Genomic DNA, 26397 nt, shown 5'->3' on the forward strand with positions numbered 1-26397 from the left:
CTTGAAACAGTAAAAAGTTTTTTTCCATTCCCAGGTTGTGGATACTCTCCAAATCCTTGGGCTGGCTCCAGTGAGGAAAGAAAATAATCCAGCCAGTGGAATGGTGATTCACACGGTTGGAGCGTAATTGAATTCTGCACTTGAAAGTCATCTTTTGTCTTGCCCCTCTTTGGTGCTGTGTGCTGGCAATGGCAGGGGGCACAGGTCTGCCTCTCAGCCCCTCCGTGGAAGGTTTTCTATGTTGTAACCACTAAGCATAAAGCAGCACGGATTGTTGTTCTGTCAAGTGCCGTCGCCATGGCCTCCCGAGGCTCATCACTCGCTCTGGTTTGACAATCAGGGTCCATTTAGCTTTGCCTACAGAGAAGCATCTCCACATTGTTCGCTGAGCGTGTGCAGCCCTGGCTGCTCTGTGTTCCCTTCCACTCGGCATTCAGCTTCAAGGTTTCAAATGGCTTTTTAATCTGTTTTTGCTTTTCCCATTTTAAAAGCGCCTCGATAATTGCTGTTGGGATTGTTTTGCTGGGGAGCTGCCATTAGTGCAAGGATGGAGCGTGTCAAGGACTAACCACCTCTTACGTTGTTCCTTCCCCCCTCTGCTTGCCATGACAACATCCAGTATATGGGAAAGTTGACTGGGTTTCTCTCTGAATCAAAAACACTGGCCATGAATTGCCAAGTTTCCGTGTTTGCTTTTTACAGCTATAGTTTGAGGGGAAAGCGGATGCTTTCTCTGTGAGAACCTCTGTGGCAAGCAAATAGGCTACCAGCTCGTGTTTAGACAATGTGTTTCTGGCCATTACTGAGTTGGACAGTGAAGGCCCTGGACTATCAGCTGGAGTGCTTGGACAGAGACACAAAGTGGCAGATAATCTCTGCAGATGGCTGAAGTTTATTTGTAAAATAAAACTTAGCAGCAGTTGCTCTTCTGTCCTCCTCCCCACCCCTCCCAGAAGATGTTTCCTTCCAGGAAAGAGGGCTGGTGGCAGCGATGTCTCACAGCCCACCTCTTCCATTTCTTCCTGCTACCGCTCCCATCACTTTGTTCCTCTCCACGATGGAGACTGCTCTGCTGATCGTAACGCCTTGTTTCCACAGGTGGGTATGATTGAAGGAGAGTTCAGGGAAGTTTTTTTGAAGGGCCGATGCTGCAATCAAATAATGAGACTTTCAGCAGGCACAAGATGGGAGCTGATGGGTAAGCATCTTGTGGAAAACTTTTATCTTGAGCTGCTCATTCAGATTCCTTCCTGACCATTGCCTCTTATTAGCAGTATATTCAGGTAGCACTAGCAATGCCTGCGATGCTTGAGAGGCATGAGATGAGGATCTTGCCGTGTAGCTCCATGGCAGTGCAGAGACGGGAACACGATGTGTGCTGCCTGCCAGCGATGTGCGGCATTGCACGCAGACAGCCATGCACATCCTCGTACACCCCTGCCCTGCGCCTCTCTCCCTGCAGAAGTATTTCTTCTTGTTATCTTCATAGCAAAACATGAAAGGAGCCAGCCCAGCCCCACAGCTGGTGTAGCACGCTGCTGCTGGCCTGTGCCCCGCTGCCAGACAATCCCTGGAGCTGTCCATACAGCACCCAAGGGTGCTGGTCTGGTTAGTGCCTGGGATCTGCACCTTTGAGGGATGAATTCAAATCCCCTCGAGGTGGAGGGCTGTACACATTCACCTCCATGCTTCACAGAGGTTCTGTGTGTTTGTTTGATGGCATCCATTGCGTTTCTTTTTCCTTCCACTGATTTCTGTCTGGCACTGGAAGCTGTTTGTAAAATCTTGGAGGGGTTATTGCTTGTTTTCCCTGTCTGGAATGAGTGGCTCTACATGATGTATTCATATTTTGCCAGGAAGGATGGATTGTGGTTTTGAAGTATTTTTGTTGTGGACTGTATCAGCTTAACAACAACTGTTATGCTCTGAGCCCTCTCTCAGCCCCCAGCTATATGCCATTTTCTCCCAGGAGCTTCCCTGTTACTCTGCAGTTGACCAAATGCAGCGAACAGGCGTCACCACCTCCCTTTCTCATCAACGTTTCTACCAGCCTAATCACTGTAAGCGGTTATTATCTGAGGCTGGAAACTTGCTGCTAATCAGGGCCTTATCAGGGCCATCTGGGCAAGGGGTGCTAGCAGAGACAACTTCCCCTTCCTGAGCGTGACTGGCTTCTGCTTTCAGAGGTGGCCCTGAGTAATTATCACAGGACTGTGGATGCTTTTAATTATTTGCAATTATATACCTCTGCTCCAGCTGTCCTGTCCCATCCCATTGGAGCAACCCCTCGTGTCTGGGAGCTACCCTGGAGCAGCTACCTTCTGGTCTCAGTTTTTGGGGCTGGATTTGGGAGCTGGGAGGAGAGCTCACATCTCCAAGACTGGTCCCTTGCTTTGCAGGACTGCTCTGCTTTATACTACCAACCCTGCACAGCATCCCCCAGCTCAGCTGCTGGCACCCAGCCCCTGGACAGGGACCGCAGTTGGATCACTGAGAGTGGCTGAGCCCAGCGTTATGTATTTTTCTGCTGGTGAAGCCAAGCTCAAGAGACCAAGAAAATCTCAGTGAACAGCTGAGCCCCTCTGTGGGAGAGCAAGGGGCAGGATCTGGGCCCTGGGTGAGCAATCATCAAGCCACTAATGGGACAGACCTTCATCTTCAAATGACACTCATGCAAAATTAAACTCCTCCAAGCAATCACGCCATGGCCATTAAAATGGTGCCTTGGAGGACAGAAAAATAAACTGAGAAACGCAAATTAGGGATATAAATCTTTCTGGCTATGTCTGGGAGGTACCTGTTTAATTAGCATCATTGAGCAGCTTGATGTAGTAAGTGCTAAGTAGGAAACTTGCCAAATTTTCCCTGTATTGATAGCAGGTGACTTGTGTTCTGTTTGAATTTCCACCTTGTGATTGTTTTTCTGTACTTGCTGGAATTGCTGTGTTGTCTGTAGCATGAGGAATTAGCTGCTGTCACCTGGGCTAATCGGATGCCACCGCACTGGGGAGGAGCTGCCCACACCGTCCTGCCTGAGCCCTCTGTGGTCACGGACGTCTTTGCGTCTAAGGGCTAAGGGATTGCAAAGCTATTTCAACAAAGTATTGTGTGGTGGAGTTAATGTGTTTAATCATGTTTTTTGGTTCCTGCCTTCCCGGGGTACAGAGGTCACTCACCACATGGAAATTTTAAAAGAAGGACTCTTCTCCCTGCTGCATTAGAGGAAGACTAGGGAGGACAAGCTCTGTTCCCTACAGAGGACTCAGCCACACGGCCGGGATACAAACCCAACCCCTCTCTGAGGGGTTGAATGCGAGGTCTGCCCCATGTTGGGTTGCAGTGAGGTGCTCACGCTTCTCTGCACTGTTTCCAGTGCTGCCTCGGTGAGCCAGGACCCCCAGCGCGAGGTGCTGAGCCTGCACAGAGCCACACGCGTTGGTCCTGTGTAAGGGACGATCCTCAGGGCATGGAGGAACCTTCTGCCTTGTGTCCCCTCTTGCACAGCTCTGCTGTGGGCTTTGGGGATTTATTCGTTTGATGAATATCTCTTGTGAGGATTTGGGTTAGGGAGTACTGAGCCTTTGTTTATGTATCACCCCTGTGTATTCCAGCACTCTGACACTAATTGGTACCACTGTAACATGAATCTTTTTAACGCTGATAATGTTTGTGAGTTATTGAATGCTTGGTCTGGACCTGCCTGGGAATTGCAGGCGAGATGTCCAGAGGTGCTGCTGTCTCCCAGGCGTTGCCTCGCTGGGTTTGCATCCTGCCTGTATTCATTTCGGCAGCCTCTGTATCATGCTATTTAGCAGATCACTGTTACTGACCTGTCACTGTGGGAGATGGTGGGATTAGGATGATGGAGTGGTTGGAGAGGATAAACAATAATGATGCTACATTGGCGCAGCCCAAACAATGCCTTTCTCTTTCATGTTTTCTTTTTCTGTCGGTTTGCCATTCAAGTATAATAAGATCAGTGCAGATAATTTGTGTATTCATACAAAACGTAATTTTCCCTCCTGTGCTTTACCAGCTGCACTGCAGTCGGAAAGGCAAATACGCACTTTCTTTTGCATGGTTATGAATGGGTGCATCTGTTCCTCAAAGATAGGGAAAGGAGGGTGAAAGGACTGGAAATGAAGGGAAGAAATCAGATGCAGCCCATTTCGTCGCCTCTGTGGATTAGGAAGCGTACAGGAGTCAGATTTTTGCAGCATGGGCTCAGTCCTACACTGATGTATTTAGGAGGTGGGTGAGACACCAGCGTGTGGGAAAGGCAGAGAAAACGGTTTTGTTCAATGGGGGAGCAGCCCATGGAAGCTCAGCCACCCTGCAGCGGGGCAGGGATGCCCAAGGGAGCTCAGCCCCACCTTGGGCAGGGGCTGCAAACCACCATGCAAGGACAGCCAGAGCTGTTCACGGGGCTGGTCCTGCTCCTTCACCCAGGCTGCAGCCATGATAGCACAGCTGCCTGCTCCGGCTTCGGCTCTGTGCAGGGCTTGTCTGGGAATATCAGGGCAAAGGTTAGATCTGAGCTGGGCTGTGCTTGCTCCTCCCTAGCTGGAAATCATAGTTGCCTTGCTCCCTGGGCTCTTTCCCTTCCTGTGCCAGGGGCTGCATCCCTGAACCTTCCTCTCCGCATCCCCCAGGCTCTGCCTGACAGCCCTTGCTGAAAGTTCAACATCCCCAGTGAAGGCAGGAGGAGGTGCAGGGCTGGAGGCTATACAGCAGTGGACCTAATTTATTGGGCTTTCTTTCCTCTCTCCTTTCTCTTTTCTGAGAGAGGCCCACTAGAGAGGTGAGGGGAGGGAGGAAAAGGGGTTTAATTTTCTCCTGTTATCTGGTGTCTCCAGCTGTGAGCCACACTGACAGCCCTGGGCTGATCAAACACTCAAGCAGCCTCGATTCAGCGTCCCATCTACGTGGTCATAAATAATTTAAGTGCTCTTCCCCTGCCTGGGCCCATATCCTGGCAGCAATGCACCAGCACGTTCCCTTCTCGTGTTGCTGTCATGTTGGGCTCCCACCTTCATTGCTTGTGACATGGAGTCATTAGGCATTAACAGCTGGCATTGGCACCTAATGACACAATCATGTGCAAACATGTTCTTCCTCCAAGCAGGATTTTTTCAGCCAGAAATTCTGGTTCTCTCCCTCCCATTGCGACAGAGTCCCTCTGACCCCTCTGCCAGGTTTGTTTCTATTTCTCATGCACTTTGTGAGTCCAAAAGATTCCAGATATGGGAACAGAGCACCTCTTTGTAGTGAAATACAATGCACTCTACTTAAAGGATAAAAGTTTACCAGAGCCACTGGGAGCTTCTCAGCTGCCTTCCAGCCAAGGGTCTTGGCATGGTTTTTACAAGTTAAAATGTCCCTATTTAATAACTTGAGTGGTTAAAGCAGAGATATGCTAAATGCCAGGCTTTGAAGCTGTATGAGGCAGGTGGCAGAGGTGGTGGGTGGGAGCCGGGCAGGGCAGGGCCGGGCCACCTTCCTCGCCTTCCTCTGTGCCACGGAGACAGGGCTGGTCTCTGCTTTGCTGGGGAGATCCCATGCAGCCCTGGCTGGCGAGCACATGGCCGATCTGGCTGCAAAACAGGACAGGGGCTCGTCTGGGCACAGCGAGGCTGAGAGCGGGGGTCCCCCGGGGTCAGATTCCTCCAAGTGAGCGGTGGCTTAGTGCTTCTTCCTTCCAGTTTCTTCAACTGCAGGAAGTGGCAAGAAACCAAGTGGTTGTGGGTTGGTTTGAGCGAGCAGACCCCCAGAATACCAGATGATCTCATCTAAGCAGTGCTTTTAGTTACGTGGCAGCATTGTTACCTGCACCAGCTAAGGGGAGAGAGGGCTGCTCCAGCTCACTGCATCCCAGCAAACTTCCCACCGAGCTCCCTGCAGGATTTGCTGCTCTCATTGCTGTGGATTGGTTCAGACATGTTTAATCCCAAGGGCCCTTCAGGGTTTAGCTCTTTGCATCTTGCAGGCCAGTGCTTGGAGGTAAGTCACTGTAATTTGCAAAGCTTGCAGGGGTGGCAAGGCTTGTGGTTACTCCGAGTCTTGATGGAAATGGTTTGGACACCAGTGGGCCGATCCTTTTGTCTGTTTTCATGTCAGCATTTGGAAGGAGCACAGTGGCAATTTCTGGGGCTGGAGATACTCGGGGAGTTAGTGTGCACCTCCTGGTCCTTCCTGACTCGTAATTACTGGGCCTGAGAAGGGACTCGGTAACTCCCCGTGCAGCTCTACATTAGAAAAGCACTTAGGGGCATATAGTCAGGCAGCTGCTTCGCTGCCCGCTGAACGCCTCTCACCCTGTAATTTTATGGGTGGGCTGCAGGACTCTGTGCTCAGATATTACTGCACTACTTAAACGCTGGAGCAGGTTCTGCTGAGGAGGCCAGGAGGGGAAACTGCTTATTTCTTATGGCTGTATAAATCTGATGTTGCCACCAAATTGTTGCAATGTGGCTTTGAAGGATTTTTTGCCTTTCTGTGGTCCACGATTGCACAGTCTGTATTTCTGTGTTAAGAAATCAAGAATCAAGTAGTTGAATCTCTCTCCCCCTTCCTGTAAAATCAAGTAATTGAATCAAAAATCATGTGATCTTTTAAAAAAAGAGAGAGAAAAGAGTTCATTTTGCGTTCTCTTTATTGGCCTCTTTAATTCCTAGCTTTGCAGCCTGCTGGGAGTGTTTTATTGAGCTCTTTTCACAGCTGTGAGTAGGATGGACTTAACTGCCCGTTATCCTGGGACCCAGGAGCTGGGCTCTCGAGCGGCGGCAAAAGTCCATGGGGACTGGGAAGGGGACAGTTTTAGCCTGGGTGACCCCAACGCTGAGGTGTGTTGCTCCTGACCCCTGCAAGGGGCATGCCTATCCCAGTTGAGGTGTAACCAGTGTAAGATCCTGAGGAGGAAAAATGTTCCTGTTTTGTTGGCATCTGAGTGGCCTGCAATTGTGCCTGACAGCAGGAGATGGTCCCTGGGGTTGAGCTGCCAATGGCTGTGACTGGTCACCCAGAAAGCTGCTGAGGATGCAGTCAGACGAGCTTCATTGGGATGCAAATGGTGTAAATTCACGTAAACATATGTCTCGGTGCAGGTAGCAGCTCGTGCCCAAATTATGCAAATGTTCTAATCCAATAATGCTAATGTCATGATTATCCAGCAACACGATGTTCATTAATATGGTTCCCTGGCTCTTACACCCATCACTGTCAACATGATTACGCTGAGGCAGAGACTTGCAGTGTCTCTGGCAAGTGGAGCTGGTCTCAGGGAGGGAAGGGGACACTCAGGTCATGGCGGGACTGGGAAGGACCCGTCTGCCTGGTGAGGCCTGGAGGTGCCATGTGTCTTGGGGAGTCCCCTCCACGTGCCTGGCCAAGGTACCTCCTGGCTGCCATGGTCTCCTTGGGAGGTTCTTCCTCCCAGGAGGAGACTCGGAGCAGATTTCACAGTCCCCAAAAGCCTGCAGAGTAGCTAAACTAGCATTTCTTAATATCCATCGCTGTGATCAGATGAACAGGACTAGCAGGGCCATCTAGTGACTCCTCTGGCTGCTTAATGACCTGGGAGGTGCCCCCTCTTAGATGGGTATAATTTTAATGTTTGTATTTTGAACCATGACCCTGTACCTATCCACCTCTCCCTCCATCTCCCCTTTTTTTCGCTGGTGGTTATCCCTTGCTCTGCAGTTTTGTTTTCCTTGGTTCACTGCAGAGTTGGAAAATGCTTGGGCTTCCCCACGGTGGAATAGAAATTTGTCCTGTGTCGCCTTGCGTTGGGTGACATCAGGTCAGACGGCTAAATAGCCCGCAGATCTGAGAGGAGAGGGATCCTGCAGGCTGGCTTGCCTTCCTCAGCACTGCCAGTAAAGCTGCTCTCTGGGCAGGAGTCTGCTTGTCTCGGCTGTGGCCTCAATTTCTTTGCTGCTAACCCGCAGGTGCCGGTGTAGCCGCTTGCCGGGGCACTGCGGGGCTTCCTCGTCACCGGCTGCTTCTGTAGCTTCGTGCCAGCTGGCAGCCACGAAGAGCTCAGAGCTGCCTGCCCCAGGGAAGGGCTCAGCACATCACCCCACTGCCTCCCCAGCCGGCAGGATTGCTCCCTCAGGTACCTCCTGCAGGTGCATCCACGGGTTTTTTTGCAGAGAGCGGGTTTGTCTCTGTGGTGCAAACATGAGCAGCCCTGCCCAGTTCAGGGAAGCTGGGGCTGTCTGCCCCCTGCAGTAGCCTGACCCCATAGTAGATATGGATTTGCCTTTCTCCTTGCACGGCTCCAGGGCCTTTCATTTTGCTTTTCATTTGTGTTGCTTTTTGCAATGTTGGCATGATACTGGGATTTGTGGATGGGGCCAGGAAAATGCCCTGGCAGCCGATTCCCTCACAGCTCACCAAGGCTGGTTGAGCCTCATGATCCAGGGACAGGGAGGACAACTCCCAGTCGCGCCAGCGGCAGCTGGGAGGAGCAGCAGCCAGGACAGAGCTCCGCCAGCCATTGCAGGGCTGTGACAGGTACATTTACTGCGCTAAGTATCAGCACTGAATGGGGGCTTTGGTAAGATTGCTTTTGACAGGGTGTCGTTAGCCTGATGTGTATGTGGGAGAGGAGCAGCTATAATGCTCTCTTAATGCAGCCAAATTGCTCTTTAATTCTGCAAAACCAAGATGTTATTTCATGAATCCCCAGAGCTCGCTGTGCAGCGTCTTGATGCTGCCGGTTATCGGTGGCCTTTTCCCTCTGCTTGCATCTAACTCCAAATTCTTGGAGCGTGCGGTAGGAGCAGTCCTCCCCTTGCCTCCATGAAGCTCGGCTGCTTTCTGCCCTCGCTTGGCTTCATGTGTGTTAACTCTGGAAGCTAGTGGTGACTCCTGAAATGCCTCCTCCCACCAAAATGTGAGCAGAAAGTCTATCAATTTCCATGGCAACAGGGCCAGGCCCTAAATGCTGATGTTAACTCTGTTTCTGGACATCTCTGGAGTCTGAAGATCTGTGTGTGCGGGAGGCAGCGGTACCCAGCCTGAGTGCAGCTCCCCAGACCGACACTTGCTGCTTGTCCAAGCTGCCATAGGGTAAGGTGCTTCTGCAGAATAAACATGGGGTTTTGCTCCTGGCTGCCTGGAAAGTCTTGAGAAGTGATGTTGTCATCCTCCCGCAGCTGGGAGGCAGTCAGGAAGAGAAGAGGTAAAAGCAGGGTAAAACTACTAAGACAAGTCAGCTGGATAATCTCAGAGGACATTGACTCCAGCTCAGAAAGGCACTGAGAGCAGATAAAATTAGCCTAATAAGAGCTGATGCTACGCAGAACTCTCTCCTCCCTTGAATGCAAGGGATTGGGTCTGTGTTTAGCTTACAGGCACATAACAAAAAGAGACAGCGTGATGCGAAAAGGTGGCTTTGCCTGGCCTCGCGGTGGCAAACCCCTGCTAAGGCTCTGAAGTTAGGGGGAACCCAAGGACCATGAGGTTAATAAGAGGAAAAAGTCAAAAAAGGCTCATTCCTGAGAAAATATCCCTGAGGACTGGCCCTGGACAGCGCTATGTCCTGTCGGGGCAGCCAGGGCTTGGGGTCCTGCTTTGCCCAGGGCTGCCCTGGCCTCTCTCTCCTGCAAGTTTTGCTTTCTCTGATAGGTGCTGGCCGCAAGACAGTGCAATGCAGTGGCGATACCGAAGTGGGAAACGTGGCTCACATCTCTGTTGAGGGCTGAACCCAAATCATCCTATGTTTCTAACCCAGCAGAGTGAGCTGGGCGCTGCCAACGCAGGGAACTCCTGTTGCTTCCCCTCTCTTCCATTGGGAGGCTCCTGAAAGCAGCTAGACCAGCCCCGGGGATGCAGGTTTGCCTGCGCAGGTTAGATGGGTGCATGGGGTGGGGGTGTCTCTGCTCTCGCCCTGGGTTTGGGGAGCAGTGGGTGCATGGGCCATGCTTGTGCAGCTGCAGAGCTGCCCGGCGCCTTGCTGGCAGGCTGTCCTGCCTGCAGGCTGCCCGGCTGCTCCCCGGCCCCGCTGGCTTTAACCTCCATGTCTAGAGACGTGCAGGCCAGTAACGCTCAGGGGCAGCACACCCTCCCCTTGTGCACCATTCAGTTGGATTTTCCTGCAGCTTCCCCTTCTCACTGTGCACGGATCCACTCCTAGTGAATCCGTGTGTATTTAATATGTGCTCCATATAGCTAATACTTTCGGTAACTGATTATCTACTCTAGTTGATTTGCAGGTGAATAACATGTTGGAAATGGTATGTCAGGGTGCACACACACAGCATGTTCCCTCCCCAAACAGGAGAGTAGACATTTCACAGGACTCCAAAAACCAGCGCATTAAAATTACAAAACAAAACACCAACTATTTTGGGATTCACATCGAAATGGCAACATATGCTACACATTAAACATCAGCCCCTACCGAAAGTTTAGCTATTCTGGGCCCATCCTGAATGGTGCTGAAGATGCACAGAGAGCAGATGCCTCCCTGCCTCCTCCTGTCCTCTTGGAAGCTCCCTTGCAGGTCCATCTGCAGGTAGCAAAGTGCTGGTAAGAAAGACGCCATCCCCCCTTGCTGTCAGTTGGGTGTTTCATAAGGTCTCTGGGAACCTTAAGCAATATTCTGAGGGGAGAGGACTCTTTCTTGCTTGCGTTTGCCCTTTGCCTGGCTTTCTGAACGGGTTTGTTTGTGTCTGCTTTGTAATAGAGTGTGGGCTGTATTTTACCACAGTGGTTTTGTTCGCAGCTAGTAATTGCTGGTTAAATCTGGTCAAATGATGGTTGTTAGCAGGGCCTGTTTGAGCACAGATAACCTCAGATATTATTCGCGCAGAGGAGCAGTGGGGGCCAGGGTGCACTGGGATATCAGCACTGCTGGGGGAGCCTTAATCGGCACAGCCTGGAGTAAGCCTCTTAGGATTATTTAGCCAAGTTTCCTAGTTATCATTATTATTATTGCTTTATTTAGCAAATGCAAGGGGTCTTTAACCAGGTAGGGTACGCAATGCACTCGATGGGCTCAGCCAAGCCTCCCCAGCAATCGAGGGCAGAGCTCTTTCAGGGGAAGCAGCCTCATTGCCAGTAGCTGTGCATCAGCCAGAAGACAGCGCCTTGCGTGAGCCAAGGAGCAAGGCACATGTTGCTTTTCAATTAACCCCCTTCCCATGCGCACAGCCATGCTGGAGCTAAGCTCATTTGAAGAAGAAAGAAATATGTTTCATACCTACCAGTGGGGTGGACTGAAGACAATGTAGGTCCTGAGTCACCCCAAAGGGATGGAGGGGTCTCTTCCAGCAGCATTGGCAGAGCTGGGCTGGCAGTGGGGGTATCCCCTGCTCCTGCCCCTGCAGCCAGGTTGAGCTGGCATTACCTGCAGGCACCCTCTCATGCCTAAGGCTGTGGGTACTTGCTGTGGCTTAACACAGGCTTAAAAATGGCTGGGAAAAAGCAAAAAGAAAGCTAGGGCTGTGCAGGCTGGTGCTGCTTTGTGTCACCTCCCTGAGTGACTGTCAAACCTCCCTGCTCCCAACCTGCAGTGGGTCCCCCTGAGTTCAAGGGTGTGTGAGATCCAGAGGTTGTTCCTCCAAACGGAGGCTTTAATTTGGCATCAGCTCTTCGTGCACTCTTCAGGCTTGTGTCTTCTCCAGCAGCACCGGCAGGGCAGAGGGTTTCTGTGAGATCATTTGGGTTTGAGCTGACAAAGTATTAAATAAAGAACCAGTGGGTCAGTAATCAAATCTCTGGTAAGTGCTGGGGATGTGCAGTCCTGCTGCTGTACTTTTCATTTGGAAAGGAATTGATTAAACTGGAATCGGCCCTCGTTCTTGTCAATTTAAACCTGGAATAACTGACAGCAGAATTTGATGCTTAGCGTTTGAAACAAATTTGGTTGAAGTGTGTCCTGAGGACAGCCTGTATTTTCGGATGCATGTTTAATCTACGTGTTACTGTTTTGTTTGCTGTAGGAATGCTCCGTTTGTGTGGCACCGGCAGGACGGCTCCCTGGCCACATAAGGAAGCTGGGCTGCTGCATGGCTCTGCTCGGGGCACAGGGTGAGTTAGTGGCACAGGCTTTGTTTGGGATGTGCTTAAGTCTCTGCTTATGCCCCTTGTTCAGGACAACATTTAAAACCTAAGCTGTCCTGGGACAGGATCCTTTTCTAAGCCTGGGCTGGAGTTGGAGTGATGGCTCCTGCATCCCAGGTCCCAGCTCTCATTATGGGATGCTTTTGGCACACCAGCCCATGCCCTCATCGTGATGTGAGCAGCTGAACCAGTCTGTTGCACCTTGGAACAAGCTGCTGAAGTGTGATGTCGCGTGTGCTGAGCTCAGCATGTCATGACTTGCATGCACCACGGAGAGGAAACAATGGCTGTTGACAGGGGCGATGTGCTTGTCTCCATCATCCCGTTCCTGCTTTGATGTTGACTCTGTGAGGGCCATCTTCACCTTCTCTAAAGGGTATCCTCCCTTACTCCAGGGATGGAATATCCCCCTGCAGAGTGCCGCTGCTCGCTGCCAGGCAGAGCTGTCGGTCCCACTGCTGAAAGCAGCCACGTGATATTTAAACTATCTGCCCCCTTGCCAGGCTGGCGAGGAATCCAGCGTTCCCCATTTTGGGGAAATGAAGGCCACATGCGTGGGCACTGCAGTAGTCCTGAATAACCCCGGCAGAGTGAGGGATCAAATCAAGTCACATTCCAGGGCATTAGACAGACGGTGGGAATTAAAAGCTTTACCTGGAAACTGGCTTTGTATCTCCAAGCCCTGCTTTTGTCTCCCAGCCCAACTCTCTATTTTTGTCCCTTTTACCTTCCGTGTTGTCGTGCGTCATGTATGCCATTGCTTGGTGCCTGGTTGTGCAGCCACCCCCAGCCACGTTTGGGGAGCCCTCAGTAAATATTGGGCTGTGCAGCCTAGGAGGAAACATTCAGGCAGTGTGAGATGGTAGGAAAAGTGTGGTTTATCAAAAACAAGCTGCTTTGGGACTCATTAAAAGCTAAGGAAAGGCTCCAGCTGCTTTCAGTAGGCTTGGGATCAGTCAGAGACTAGAAAGTCCCATCTGGGCTATTAGCAGTAAGTCTTGGTTTTGTTTCTTTCAGTCTATAACGTCTGGGGACAGGGTCTCCCTTGGGGGTCAGTCCTGCCCTGACAGCGGGGGGGTTTGCCTGCTTCAGCTCTGTCTTTGCTTTTCCCTTAATCTGGTCCCCACGTGCACCCTGTCCCTTGCGTCACCGGTTGCTCTCTGCATCCCTGGGTGAGCTGAGCATCTCCCATCGGTGCTGCTGGGCCTTGATCCTGGCCATGGGCTGTCAGAGGTGCAGGGCAGCTTTCAGAGTATTGCAGGACACAGGAGGACGCAGAGCTCAGGGGCTCACCTTAATTCCCAGAGCCTTGATTTTCTGAAATGTAAAACAATCCTTTTCTATTTGGGTCTTGTGCTCTTTGAGGAAACATTTGAAATAACGATGCTTTTGTAATGGCAATAATGACATTAGGCTCTTATACATAACTTGATTTTATTTATTTACTTATTTACCCTTTCTTAGAGGGAATTGCTGCTATTTTCTGGGCATCAGATCCAATTTTTGCTTTGTTAAGTCTGAGTCCACACCACATCCTGGATGCTGCACCCAAAGATGGAGCCTGTGTGGATGAACGCATCCAGGCTGCTCCAAACCTGGAGGCAGCTCTTTGTGCCTTGCCTGACGTTCCCACCCATTGTCTCGCCACCCACAAGATTTTCAGCCTCGACCACGCGAATGCGAAGCAGGTGGCATTTCCATCTGAATTAATATCCTAGGAGTCCTTGGATGTGGGAAGGGGGTTAAACTGTCTCAGGCTGGATCCGCTCTTGGACCTTGCTGCAAGAGAGCAGTTTGTCTCCTGGCAGAGCGGCACAGATCACCTCTGCGCAATAAACGAGAACCACTTCGAAGCAAAAATACAGCAGAGGGAGGAAGGAGTGGCTGAGCCATCTCCTGTTCTCCCAGGTCATTAGAGCATCCGTGTGCATCATGTCTAGGTACAGAGTGATGACAAGTTTGGATGCTTCAGGAGAGAAATGTTTGCTTCCCAGCAAGAAGTAAATTAGGTTAGTTTGCCTAGCGTCAGTATGTTATGAGTCAGGGAAGTTCATTAACATTTACCAAAATCTGAATTAAAAATTGAATTTTTCATTAGACAAAAAGGTTGGGTGTCATTTTGCTGAGTTTTGGGGAAAATTCTCCAAAGAACTGAGCTTTATTTTTAATAGATAACTGCATGCCAGCCTGCAGGAGACTGCAGTTCTCTGTGCATTGATTTGGGATCTGTGTGTTGTCAGGTTACCTGGTGGTACTGGCTGTGATCGGCTTGACATGGTGGTGGGTGACCAGTGCACGCGATGTGTCCCAGCTTCACGCCCGACCCACCACTCCTGAGCCAGCAGAAAGTCTGCACTGGGGGAGTTGCCCCTACAAAATACTTCAGACACATTTTCCTGGGCAGGGTGAGTTTCTCTGCAGCATTTTGCATCATGTTCTCACAGCATTCCTCTTCTGGCACTCCTTGCTCAAAAGTCCACTTTCACTAGCTTTTGAAACCACAGATTTATTGATTTGAACACAAGAGGAGATTAGGTAAAAATATCAATTGGAGACCAACTCCCTCAGCAAACCGCAGCTCAGCATTTACCAGGGAGCCCGTGGCAGGCTGCAGGGAACCTGTCCCCTTCTCGGGGCCCCGTCCCTGCCCGAAAAGGTTGCCGGAGCGTGGCTGCACTGGCTGTGGACCCTGGCCCAGCCCATTGCTCACTCCTCTGTGATGCTTTACCTGCTGCATTGCTCTGTGCCAGCAGCCCCAAGCCAGCTGGGAGAGTCTCTGCCGGCCGGGCTGTGAGCAAGTGGCATGTGTTGCTTCAGTCCCTAGTTCGTTCCCAGCCCCAGAGGCTGTGGGCAGCTCGCCCAGCCTGCCTGGCTCATGCTAAGCTCCGGAGGGGGTATCACTGTGAACTGGTGCCAGCTACGGCAGCAGGGCACCAAATCTGGGCTGCCCCTGCCCCTGCGAGCAGCAGTGCAGCTGGAGCTGGGAGCAGGCTGCATGCCACCCATGCCCCTACTCAGTATGCAGCAGAGCACCTCCCTGCCACGGCCCTACAGCGAGCCAGGAGGGCATGGGGGCTGCCACGGTCCCCAGGGGCTGGGGCAGCCCTGCCTCCCTCTCCGCAGCGTGCCGGGGATGCAACGCAACAGGACAGCGACTCCTGACCCCGCACAATGACCTTCCCCCCTCCAGAGAGGTCTGGTGGGGACCGACCCCGCTTTGGCCAGGGAGATAGGGTGAACATATATGGGGAGGTGGGCTTCGACCCAACTTCTGCTGTGCTCCCCCCAGGCATGGTGGGGCTTTGTTGGGGAAGGGGCGGGGGGCTGGCTGCCCACACTGGCAGCCGTGTGGCCGGGGCGGCGGGCCGGCCACAGCCCTCATTTCTCTGCTGCTGGGTACCGCTTTGTTGCTAGCTGGTGACATCACCCGAGAGCCCACCCCCTGCCTCTTATCCGTCTCTCCGTCTAGCTCACTTATTCACAGGCAGCGCTGGCAGGATCAGGGACTGTGCGAGAGCCAGAGCTGGCGGCAGCAGCATGCGTGCGGCGTCTGAGGCTCAGGGCGCGAGAACCACGTAAGGTGCCCGCCAGAGCTTCCCCCCTCGCCTGCCTCTGCTTCCCCCGGCAGAAACTTCACGGCTCCCTCGCGCACAGTCCGGGCTTCTCCGGGGGAGCTTGGTGCTGACAGCCGCATGCATGACACTCCGAAAAGGAGAGAAAATGACCATAAGTATCCAGGAGCACATGGCTATTGACGTCTGCCCTGGCCCCATCAAACCCATCAAGCAGATCTCCGACTACTTCCCCCGCTTTCCCCGCGGGCTCCCCACCACCGTCAGCCGCAGCAGCACCCTGCGCTCCACCGTCAGCCAGCCCTCCGTCAGCCCCGCCGAGGCCCCCCGCGAGGAGGACGAGGACGTGGACCAGCTTTTTGGGGCGTATGGCACAACACCTGCTGAGCAGCCGGCCAAGTGCCAAGCACCGGAGGAGGTGGTGGACCCCGAGGGCTACGAGTCTGACGACTGCAGTGAGTTCCTAAGTTTCCACGGGAGTTTGCTGGGTGCTGAGGGCAAGGGTGGGTCTTGGGACTGGTCCCCCATCTTGCTGCCCGAACCACACGCCCTTCCTGGCTGCTGGCCACACTGTCCATCCCTGGGATTACATTGCAGCAGTGGCAAGCTCTCTGCTCTAGCCAGGGAGGCTGTCACAGCACGGCTCCAGCGCTGCCCCTGGGTGGAGGGAGGCCCTGGGAGTGTCCCTGCTGCAGCCAGGCTGGCTGCTGAACCCAAACTAGGGAAGTCTCCCAAGAGCCACCAGTTGCTGTGCTTTGCCGTTGTGGTTGATGCACTTCTCTGCCTCGTCCCTGCTCGGCTCCTTGCCTCTGAAGGCTGCCAGCTGGGCTCAGACCCTTCGGTTAATCCGTCTCGGTGGTGCAGCCTGCTCCAGCCACCCTGCTGATTAGCTGGCAATACGCTCCAGCATCGCCCAGCTCCAGATGGGGGAGATTTGTTTGGAATGACATCCGCCCGGGAAATCTCTGCCCTCTCCCTTGGCAAACTCTGGCGTGTCATTCCTCACCCTCCAGCTGCAGACAGAGCCCTGCACAAGACCGGGGGGGCTTTTGAACAGAAGGCTTTGGTTCTGGTAGATGCAGGTGTTTGCAGTGAGGTTCAACCCCTCCCCACCCAAAACGTCCTTCCCACCCAGCTCAGTGGAGCTTGCAGGCTGCAAAGCAGCTGCTGTCTGGCTCTGCCAGCTGCGGTGGCTGGGATAGTGTTGCTTTCCTTGAGGTAGGTTAAAATGCAAGGTCTCGATTCAGCCCAGCCTTTAGGGGCCAGATCCTGCGAGGGGCTGAGCACAAAGTTTGAAGCCGGGAGATGCCGAGGAAAGGAGTCAGTGCTGCTGAGTGGTGCTGCGTGCTCGTCCTGGGGGAAGGGGGAGGCTGAGCTCCCACGACGCTGAGCTGTTTACAGCCCAGCACTGGGCAGGCGGTGGCTTTCCCTGTGCAAAATGTCACAGCCCTGCCTTGGCATCACTCCCTCGCTGCTGGGTGCTGGGCTGGCCTGGGCTGCTGTCAGCTATGTCAGACCCCGGCGCGTGACCCCAGGGAGAGCTCCCCACTGTGCTTGCTGCAAGGTGGCACGGCCGCCCCTGTGCCCCCCTCTGCTTGCTCACCACCAGCCACGGCTCTGGGAGAGGCTGGGGCTCTGGGTGCAAGCCCCAAACTGATGCTCCCTCTCTCCCTGTCTCGGTGTTGGGGTCACGCTCTCTTTGGAGGAGGTGAGAGCCACTGCGCTCTCAGGGAGAACATCTCCACTAAGCCGTGTTTGTCCCAGCCAGGCAGTTAACATTGACTTTAACCGGATTTGGGTTATTTGCTGCTCTAATTATTAGATCGTCTTTGCTCATCCCAGCAGTAGAAACAGGAGCAGCTGGGCTTCAGGGCCAGAGGTGTGTGTGGGAGCCAAAGTGCTCAGGGCCTCGGGGCACAGCGCTTTCACCGGGTGACTTGTGGGGAAATTGCCCAGGGCGCTGCCTTCTGCATTTAGCCCTGCCAGCGATGCTGGAAGCATCTCAGTGCCAGGGGCCGGTGGGTGTTTGTCTCGCCCTGGCTGGTTTTAGGAAGAGTGTTTCTTGCAGCGTAACAGGTGTCAGGCAAACTGCTGAGGCTGTTTTGCCAGATGTGGTGGATTTTCTGCTGGCAAAGGCACAGAGGTGCCAGGAGCAGAGCAGGGAGGTGACACTGCTGGTGTCACATCTCTGGGGACAGCACGGGATGGTCCCAGCTGCTCTCAGAGCACTGGTTGGCATAAATGTGCAGGATGAGACTGTCACTTCTCCATGTTTAGCGGCCAAGTCTCAAAGCCAGACAAGGGCTCGCTGGCCCCATTTCCCAGGCAGGGAGCTGGAGGGGATTCGTGCAGCCTGACTTGAGCCATCAGCTACGCTGGGGAGCATCTTGCAGCTCCCCCACATCCCTGGCAGGTGATTCAGGGCTGCTGCATTAGTCACCTCCACTAAATTTCCCCTGGGGAACCTGTCTCCGTCTGTATGGCAGAACAGTGTTGGGGGTTAGGTGGTGTCAGTTCCCTCCGGCAACACACAGGGTTCAGGGAGTTGATTGAGGTGTCTCTGAGGATGGTGGCATTGGAGCCTGGGTGCAGCACCCATGAGTTGAGGGCTTGCTGGGAAGGGGCACGTCTTGCCTCGCTCCCCAGAGATGCTCCCAGCACAGCCCCCAGAGAGGTGCAGGGAGAGGGTTTTGCCATGGCAATTGGAAGGAGGAGGAGAGGACAGCTCTTTCCCATTTGTCCCACCTGCCTGTGGGTTTCCCTCTCCAACACCAAAGCGATGGTGCTGGCTGGCCGGGTGGGAGGAGTAGAGCTGCCCCTGCCTGGAGAAATGCAGCATTTGTCTGGGTTTCCCCTGCACTCGTTCCTGCCCAGGGTTACTTCTCTAGCCTGGCGTTTCTGGCGTTCCAGCAGCACCAGCCTGATGGGTGGTGGGGCTGCATTGCTCAGTCACCGCAGCACTGCAGGGTGGCATCGGGCAGGGGCTGGACCGGAGCTGCCAGCCTCCCTGCCTGACCTCCGGCACCCCTGGCAGGGCTGCAGGGAGCGGTGCAGGGTAGGTCCTGCCTGTGCCCTGCTGCGGCTCGCCTGGGCTGGCTCCCTGCACCGCATTTCTTAATCCTTTGCCAAGTGGTGTTCCTGATCCCACCAGCAATCCTGGGAGGTGCTTGTGGAGCCGGCAGGAACTCCCCTCCTCCGGATGGCCTCTTCCTGGGACCTGGGCAGCCCCAGAGCAGGGCAGCCCTGGGAGAAGCATCAGCATCTGCTCCCATCCAAGCAGGGCGGCCTGATGCAGTGGTTTGGCATCCACAGGAAGCAGGGACACGTGTGTGTGTGCATGCGTGTGTTTGGTGCTTTGGAAAACCAAGAATCCCAGGGCTACAGGAGGCAGGTGGGGTCCCTCCAGAGATGGGCAGGGACCCAGCCAAGGTGTGGTTGCGTGGGAGGGGACCCACTGCCACGTGCAGATGGCACCGGTCACTGGGAGGCTGATGCAGAGGGTGGGGTTGATTGCTCATGGGTCTGAGGCCAATGGTTCGGGACACCGTACTGCAGCCCTGCAGAGCCAGGGAGCACAGCGCTCAAGGGAGCTGTGGAGGTGCGGAGGAAAACAAGCGTGGTCCCCACAGGGCAGCCGTAAGCAGCCTGTTGAATGCAGCGAGTGGCGGGGAGCAAGCAGGGCCAGGGAGCTGACAGAGCAGATAATGAGCGGAGATGTTGGGGCTGCCTCTGGGAGCACTGGGAATTGCGTGGAGTCAGCCCTTCCCATCAGACCTGCCAGCAGCGCTGCTGTGAGGATTTGTAGGGTCTTAGTCGGCACCCTCTGCCATCCCGGGGCCCTTGGGAGGCCCCTGGGAGAGCAACTAGTCACTGCCCTATGCCTCCTCTGTCCCCACTCTGCAGGGACACTCCGGGACCGGAGCCCAAGCTGGCCTCTTCCCGCAGCGGGTTTGTCCCGGATGGAGCTGCTGAGGAGGGGGAATGAGGGAGAGATGGAGAAATGCATGTTTGGTACAAACCCTGCAGAATGGTGGTTTGGTGCCCTTGGACCAGCACTAGCATCTGCTGGGAGCTGAGAGGACCAGCAGGAATTTGGGGATGGGAAGGGAGGGGATTCGCTCCTACTGCCTCGGGACACCCAGCTCTCGCCTCATCTTTGGTTCCCCTGGCTGGTGCCCAGTGACAGGAGCAGTACCCTGGCCCCTTGGGTCCCCAGCCACCAGGGATGCTGCCCACCCAGTCGGGCGGCACACTGCCAGGGGAACTTGGTTCACGAGAAAAATAAGCAAATGTCAGCTAGGTGGCAATGTGCCACCTGAGAGGAGCTGGGTCTCGCCTCCCATCTCCCCTGATTCCAAGCAAATTATGGCCCCTCGAGCGGCTGCGCTTTCCCCTCTGCAGCATCAGCGTGAATTTGTACCTGAAAGATTTTTAAAGGTCTCTGAAATCTCTGCGCAAGCAGCACAAAGGTAAAAATGTGGCCCCTCTGAGGGAGCACTGCCGTGGCTGCTCTCTCTGGGGCACAGCACTGGACGGAGTGGCCATCCTTCTTCTATAATGTGCAAGCAAGTTTCTAGCCCTTGAAGAAATGCTCCCTTCCCCTGAGCTGCTGCTTGGCTTCGGAGTGAGGCTGTGGCCGGCGCTGGAATTTCCTCCCTCCTCTGTATGTGTTTGGCTCTGGGTTTTTGGATGGGGAGGCAGCCTGAGAGCAGGGGGTTGCAGCGGGAGCTGGTGTTTCTGAAAGGGCTGCCCCATACTGTTCCTGCCAGTGCTCCGAGGCTGTTTATATATGTACAAACCCAGCCAATTTTATAGCGTGCCCAGCTTTATTCATGGGAGGAGCAGGCTTGTGAGCTCCCGAGCTGCAGCAGCATAAAAACGACTTCTCCAAACTGCAGCTGAGAGGCCTGTCCTGGTGCACGGCTGCTCGTGACGCCTGCTGCAAGCAACGCCACAGAAGTTATTTAGGAAGATTCTTATTTTGAGCAAAGAAGATAATTAGGCAGGCAAAGCCATCATGCAGATATTAATTACTGGCTGCTTAAAGACGTGAAGAAGAATGAAGGTCTTATGGGGTGCGGGGTTTGCAAGTCACCTGGCAGTGCTTTCGGCCAGACAGGAGGAGGCAGGAGAGATGACAAGGGGAAATGTGCATTGAAACGATGAGGATATTTACTTCTGAAACGCAGCTCCTCAGCATATGCTGCCACTGCTATTTATAACCTTTGAATCGTCTTTTCAATCCAGATAAGGCCAAAAGAAGTGTTTTTTTTACTCAGGAAACTAAACAAACCACTGCTGATTTCGGCAGAGCCTGGAGCATGGTTTTGCCAACCATACCGCGACTGGAGCTGCCTACACAAAGGAAACATGTAGGTACCAGGCAGTGTCAGACCCAAGGTTTAAGGGCATCGCGGAGTTTGTAGCCCTCCCAAGGGAGACGTGGGGTGTTAACTGAGGTGACTTTGGATTAACTCCTGTCTGGTTTTCCGTAGGATCCCCGGGTATTGGGAAGGTGCTGGCATGGGGGGAGCTCTTGCCCTTTCCTGCTGGCCGCCCCATCGGCTGCACATCGGGTGCTCCTGGTCTTCCAAGGAGCTGAGGAGCCTTCAGCCCTGGAGATGCTCATTCCCAGGGGGTGGCCATGGCTGGGGACACCCTGAAGTGCTGGGGATAAATGTGGGACACCTGGAGGGGCCAGTAACATGAGGGCAAGCAGGGTCTGTCCGGGCATCCCTCTTCCAACAGCGATGGAGGGAGCATATGGGCCGTGGCCTCCAGCATCTCTGCTAACGAAGGAGACACGCGGCTGCTGGTTATCGAGGGGCCCTCCTTCTGCTTGGCCCCCTCTCTCCCCAGCAGCCTGCCCAGCCCTTCACCTTCCCCTGCTCCCAGCGTGCAGGAGGGAAGACAGTGCCCGGCTGGAGGAGGGAGGCTCCCTGTTTCGTGGCGGCTCTGCTGCCCTCATCCCTTCACTGACACCCCTCGCTCCAACACGCTCAAGCCCAAGGGGTTCCCAGATCTTTCATCTTTGTATTTAACACTGAAGGCAATTTTGGGGGGTTGTTAATTGGAATACTGTATTTCATTAAAGGGAGAGAGAGGGAGAGATTTGAAGGCCATCTCTAAATTGAAATTGCTGAAAGTCTAATTGCTACTGACATCAGGGACCATTTAGTGCTGTAAAACATAATTGCATCTCTGAACTGTTCTGAGCAGATAAGTGTTCCTCTGAACACTCCTCCTGGAGAAGACAGAAGAGCTGATGAGCATCCATCAACCAGCCTCGTGAAGAAGCAGCTCCCTGCTCCGGAGCTTTGCCAGGGGCTGGCGCTGTGTCTCCAAAATGAAGAACTATTAATTGCTGTAGATTTTAAGTGAAAAACCCACAACGAGGCAGGGAGCAGTTGCAAGAAAGAAGAGTTGTGTTTGATTCCCACTCCTGGTCCCGTTGAATTCAACCACATCTGTGGAGCTCCCGAGGAAGGAAGGTCTCCTGCCTGTGTGCTGGATCTGGTCCCTGCTGGCTTTTTATGTAGGGCTGGGAACATCCTTCCCTGCAGCAATGGACCAGAGTCCCACAATGCTGCCAACTGGCACCACGTGGTCCAGGTGCCGACGAGAATGTCGGTGTGTTGCCCCTGGGACATGTCCCAAAACCTTCCACAGGACACCTTTTTCATGGAGTAGCTCATGGTGATGCTGACTTTCAGAAGTGTCCTGTTTCCACCTGCCTTCACCACCTTCCCTGGGTGATGCGGAAACCTGTAGTGATGCCTGTGGCTGTAGGTTCATGCCAGAGGTCAATGCTACCATCAGACCTGGGGGCTTGCAGCCATCAGGTTCTGCAGCACCTCGACTCAGCACCTTGTGGGATCCATCCCTGACAAGCCGTGCATCCTCTCCCTGCAGAGGCACATGAGTCACAAGTAGCAGCCCAAGAGGGTTTGTGCACAGACCGAGAGCACTGTGAGTGCTGAGCAAGCTCGGCCCTGGCTGCGGGAGGCTGCTGGGACTGACAGTGCTGTTTTCCAGGGGTAACCCTGGGGGCTTTCAGGGGCTCGCTCCCACGTAGGGCAGGGAGTCAGTCCTCGAGCTGCCCTGGCGCTCACTGCCCACCCTGCCCCACTGTGTGCCGCTGGGCCGGGATGAGGCGCTGCCGCACCCGGGGAGGCAGGAGCGCATGCAGCCACCCACCAAAGCGATCTTCAGCAGCCCTGCTTGGAAATGGCAAGAAATAATTTCTGTTCCTCCTGAGGAGTCATTTACCAACATTTTACATGGGGCTGTAAGTGCACAGAATTACTTGCTGCCTTTCAGGACCTTTAAAATTATCTCCATTGCAGAGGAAAATTAAAGCAATGGAAGAATAGGGGCCTATCTTTTATAGCACATTAAAAAGTACCCAGTCTGAAGGTTACTGAACCTGTGCTTTCTGTAAGGGAGAGCTAATCCAGACAATCCCCAGCAGTCGCTTTACTGCTGCACTCTGATCTCCCTGGCACAAAATCCATGAGCAGGTTATCTTGGGAGCAGCAACGCTGATAAGCAGAGGGACTTAAGGCTTTTGGACTTCTTTTTAATTAGTTCTACAGTGGTTTTTTTGTGTGCACCTCAATTTCTCCCAGCATAGAGCCTTGCTGGGCTTCCTAATGGCAGTTGCGATGAGAAAGCTTCCCTGACTTTGGAAGGTAAGGAGCCCACTCAGTCATCGGTTTCCTCCTCTGCGTGCTGTGCTGAAGCTTGTGGGTCCGCACTGCAAGTGTCGGTGCCTCTTCCATGTCTCAAGCATCTCTTGGGCTAAGAAACTCTTCTCCTTGGGGTGTCCCAGGCCACCGAGGGGGCAGATCTGCCGCCCTGCGTGGGCCAGGCGAGGGCACGTAGCCTGCAAGGACAGGGGCTGGATAAGGGAGCAGAGCACAAATTTATCACCCGCGTTTTGCCTTTCATCCCACAGGTATAAATAGAAGCTACTTCAGCCTCCCCATCACCCTGGGCGCTGATGGGAAATGTCAGCAATAAAAAATTTCTGCCGACTCCACCAACACGGGTGAGAGTGGCACTGTGCCAGGATGCCGCGCTGCCCGCGGGCTCCAGACGCGCTCTCTGTGTCCCACAGCTAAGCCCGGAGACGCATCTGCCAGTTATGCTAGCCTCTAATAATTTTGTGGCCCACTGAATTAATCAAAATGCCCAAAGGTCAGTGGGAGAAGAGGCCGCGTTCCTGTGCAAGTCAGATTTATTTTCCTTTTTAGAGCCTGTGTTAAATGCCAGACCCTGGCCAGCACCTTCCCATCCATCTCTCCCAATTCATGGAGAGGAAAGAGGGTCAGAACCTGCTAATGAGTTCAGCTCTCCTAATGGTTATTTTATCATTGGAGCAGAATAATCGTAATAATAATGATACATCCTGCCTGCTGTCTGAAGAGCGCAAAGCTGCCTTTGTAATGCCTGACAAAGACATTTATTTATATTTTTTTATTTGCAGCCTGTGTGATTAGAGGGCAGTGTTCAGAATAGCCCAGTCGAGTTAAATACGTCTAGTAGCAGTGCTTCGAGTCTAATTGCTGCCCTTTTCTTTTTTAGGCACTCACTCCCCTAATTAAGAGCGCAATCGAGTTGCATCTCAGCTGCGAGGATGGGTGGGAGGAGGAAAGCAATCAAAGAAGGGCGATTCAGCCGCTTTGCGGAGGGCCCTGTTCGGAGCAGGTTGCGTCCCTGGGTGGCTGCTGCAGCCAGGAGGCTTTGGGCCCAATCCTGCTGGCTGGAGATGGCAAATCTCCCACAGGCAGGGCTGGATGTGCTGCCGGTGGTTTTGCAGGAGGTGTGAGAGCAGTGAGACCCGTGCCAGTGTTTTGGTGTTGGCTTGCCTGGCTGCTTGCTCAGTGTGCTGCCCACTCTGGGAGCACAGAGCTGGCTCTCCAGGTGGGCTGTGGTCCCGTGGGGGATTGCATGGAGCTGTTGTGGGCTGCAGGGTGGCTCCCATCCCTGGATTCAGCTGGGGGTCTCCTGCCATCTCCTTAGGCCCCCGAGTGACCCTGGGGCCAGTCTGCCTGGGAGCAGCCGGCCAGGGACACAGGCAGCTCGAGCACCAGCCTTGTCTCTGCGTTCACCGCTGTGCTGGATCCGTCGCCTGGCAGCGCATCCCCAGGAGGTAATGGAGACAGTGTGGCTGTGACCATGCCGCAGGCGCTCTGCTCCTGCGGGAGATGTGTCTGCCACCCTGCTGGGTCCTGGCTCTGGTGGCAGCACTCGCCCTCGGCTCCGTAGTGGTGCCTTAGCTGCCAAACCCCAAGTTAGCCTGATCCCTTTTGTCATCTCCATACGGCTGCGTTTTTAAGCAATTAGCACATGTTCTGCTGATGTTTCCATATCCCTCTGCTGAAGGCAGACCCTTCCTTGGGAATCGAGACTGAACATCAAAAAAATCCCTGCATAGAGGAAAACCCCTCCAGGGCTGGAGGAGAGCTGGGGATGGAGCCTGGCAGGACTGGGGAGAGCCACCCATCCCTGTCTGTGCCCTCCTGTCTGCTTGCAGCTCTGAGATGAATAGGAACTGTTCAGGGTTTGCTCGTGGACCACCAGCGCTGGGGAGCAGGACTTTAGTCCCCAGCTGCAAAACAAGCCTCTGCTGCTGTGTGACAGTGCTTTTGGGTTTTGCCCGTCTTGCTGGAGCAGGGCTCCCTGCTGCCCTCACCCCTGGGGCAGGTTGCGGCACCGAGGGGACAGGAGGCTTTGTCAGTATTTCCTGGCCAAAGTCTGTTTTCACGCCAAGCTTTTAATTTGTTTTATAAATTGCCAAATCCAGCAGGCTAAGCCGCAGGCCCCCTTCTGTGATAAAAATAAAATAACAGCTTGAACTTGGGAGGGCCGAGCGGCGGGGCTGGCAGGAAGCGGCTGATTAAAGGGCAGGTGGAAATGATGAGGCTCCGAAACCGGAGGCTTCATCTTCCGCTCTCAAATGAAAACGCAGATTTGTTGAGTTTTGCTGATTCGGCTTTCGCCCGTGTGCCGTGGAGCCTACCACTACACCCACCCCAGCATGACGGGCTGTACCGGCCCCCCGGGCTGGTGCTCTGACACTGCCGTACATGGCCGTGAGCTCCCATCGCCGAGCACGGGCAGGGGGCAGCCAGCCACCAACGCGCTGGGGCACTGCTGCGCTTTCCTCCTCCTTGCATGATGTAGAGCGTGTTTGCCCGGTAATTGCTCTGGAAACACCCATTTGGGTCAAACCCAGAGGTGACGTACAAGTTGTTGTTGCAGGTTTGGCCTCACCGTGTGTCACTTCCATCTTCCCTGAGCCCTTGCAGGTAAACCCCACTGATTTATGACTTACCTAAACCGATAGCTAATGTGCCATGAAATTACTCCAGAACAAGGGGGGGTACATTATTCTGCGAGAAATCTCTCTGAATATTTGCTCTGCTTTGAAGGCAAGGTATTTGCTCCGGAGCAATGATTTTTATTTGCTAGCAGGCAAACCTGTAGCTCACTTGCGTTTGGGCTAGAAGATCGCTGTGAAATTGCAGCAGGAGGGTGTCAGTCCCCTGAATATCCGCTGCCTCCCGGGGTGCCTTGCTGCAGAGGCTGTTCACGCTGGAACAAAACACCTTATTTCCTGCCGTAAAGTTTGTCTAACTTACCTCCCAGGCAGCGAACCCTGCTTTGATATTAAGCAAAATTGTTCTGGTTTTTATTTGGGATGTTTTTTTTCCCTGATGTGAACCTGCGTGCAGGGTGGGAAGGTGCAGTT

At 53.8% G+C, this 26397-nt stretch overlaps 1 protein-coding gene across 5 annotated transcripts in view; it reads left to right on the forward strand.

Moving 5' to 3' along the window:
* The first annotated feature begins 60 nt into the window (after positions 1-60).
* The window catches only part of DOC2B (double C2 domain beta), a 53053-nt gene continuing 26716 nt past the window's right edge, over positions 61-26397 (forward strand). The window contains exons 1-4 of one of the 5 annotated variants that reach the window (XM_087751804.1): positions 61-444; positions 1099-1198; positions 14310-14474; positions 15698-16096. In XM_087751804.1, the coding sequence (XP_087607930.1) occupies positions 1105-1198; positions 14310-14474; positions 15698-16096 (658 nt within the window). In that variant the 5' untranslated portion in view covers positions 61-444; positions 1099-1104. Of the gene's footprint in view, positions 445-1098; positions 1199-9805; positions 9852-11948; positions 12037-13660; positions 14079-14309; positions 14475-15538; positions 16097-26397 lie in introns of those variants that run through there. The other 4 variants (XM_087751806.1, XM_087751807.1, XM_087751808.1 and 1 more) reach the window with 4 other exon arrangements.

Source organism: Nipponia nippon, unplaced genomic scaffold, assembly GCF_047370975.1.
Source record: "Nipponia nippon isolate SJK-2023a ecotype South Korea unplaced genomic scaffold, ASM4737097v1 scaffold_15, whole genome shotgun sequence".
Lineage (NCBI taxonomy): Eukaryota > Metazoa > Chordata > Aves > Pelecaniformes > Threskiornithidae > Nipponia > Nipponia nippon.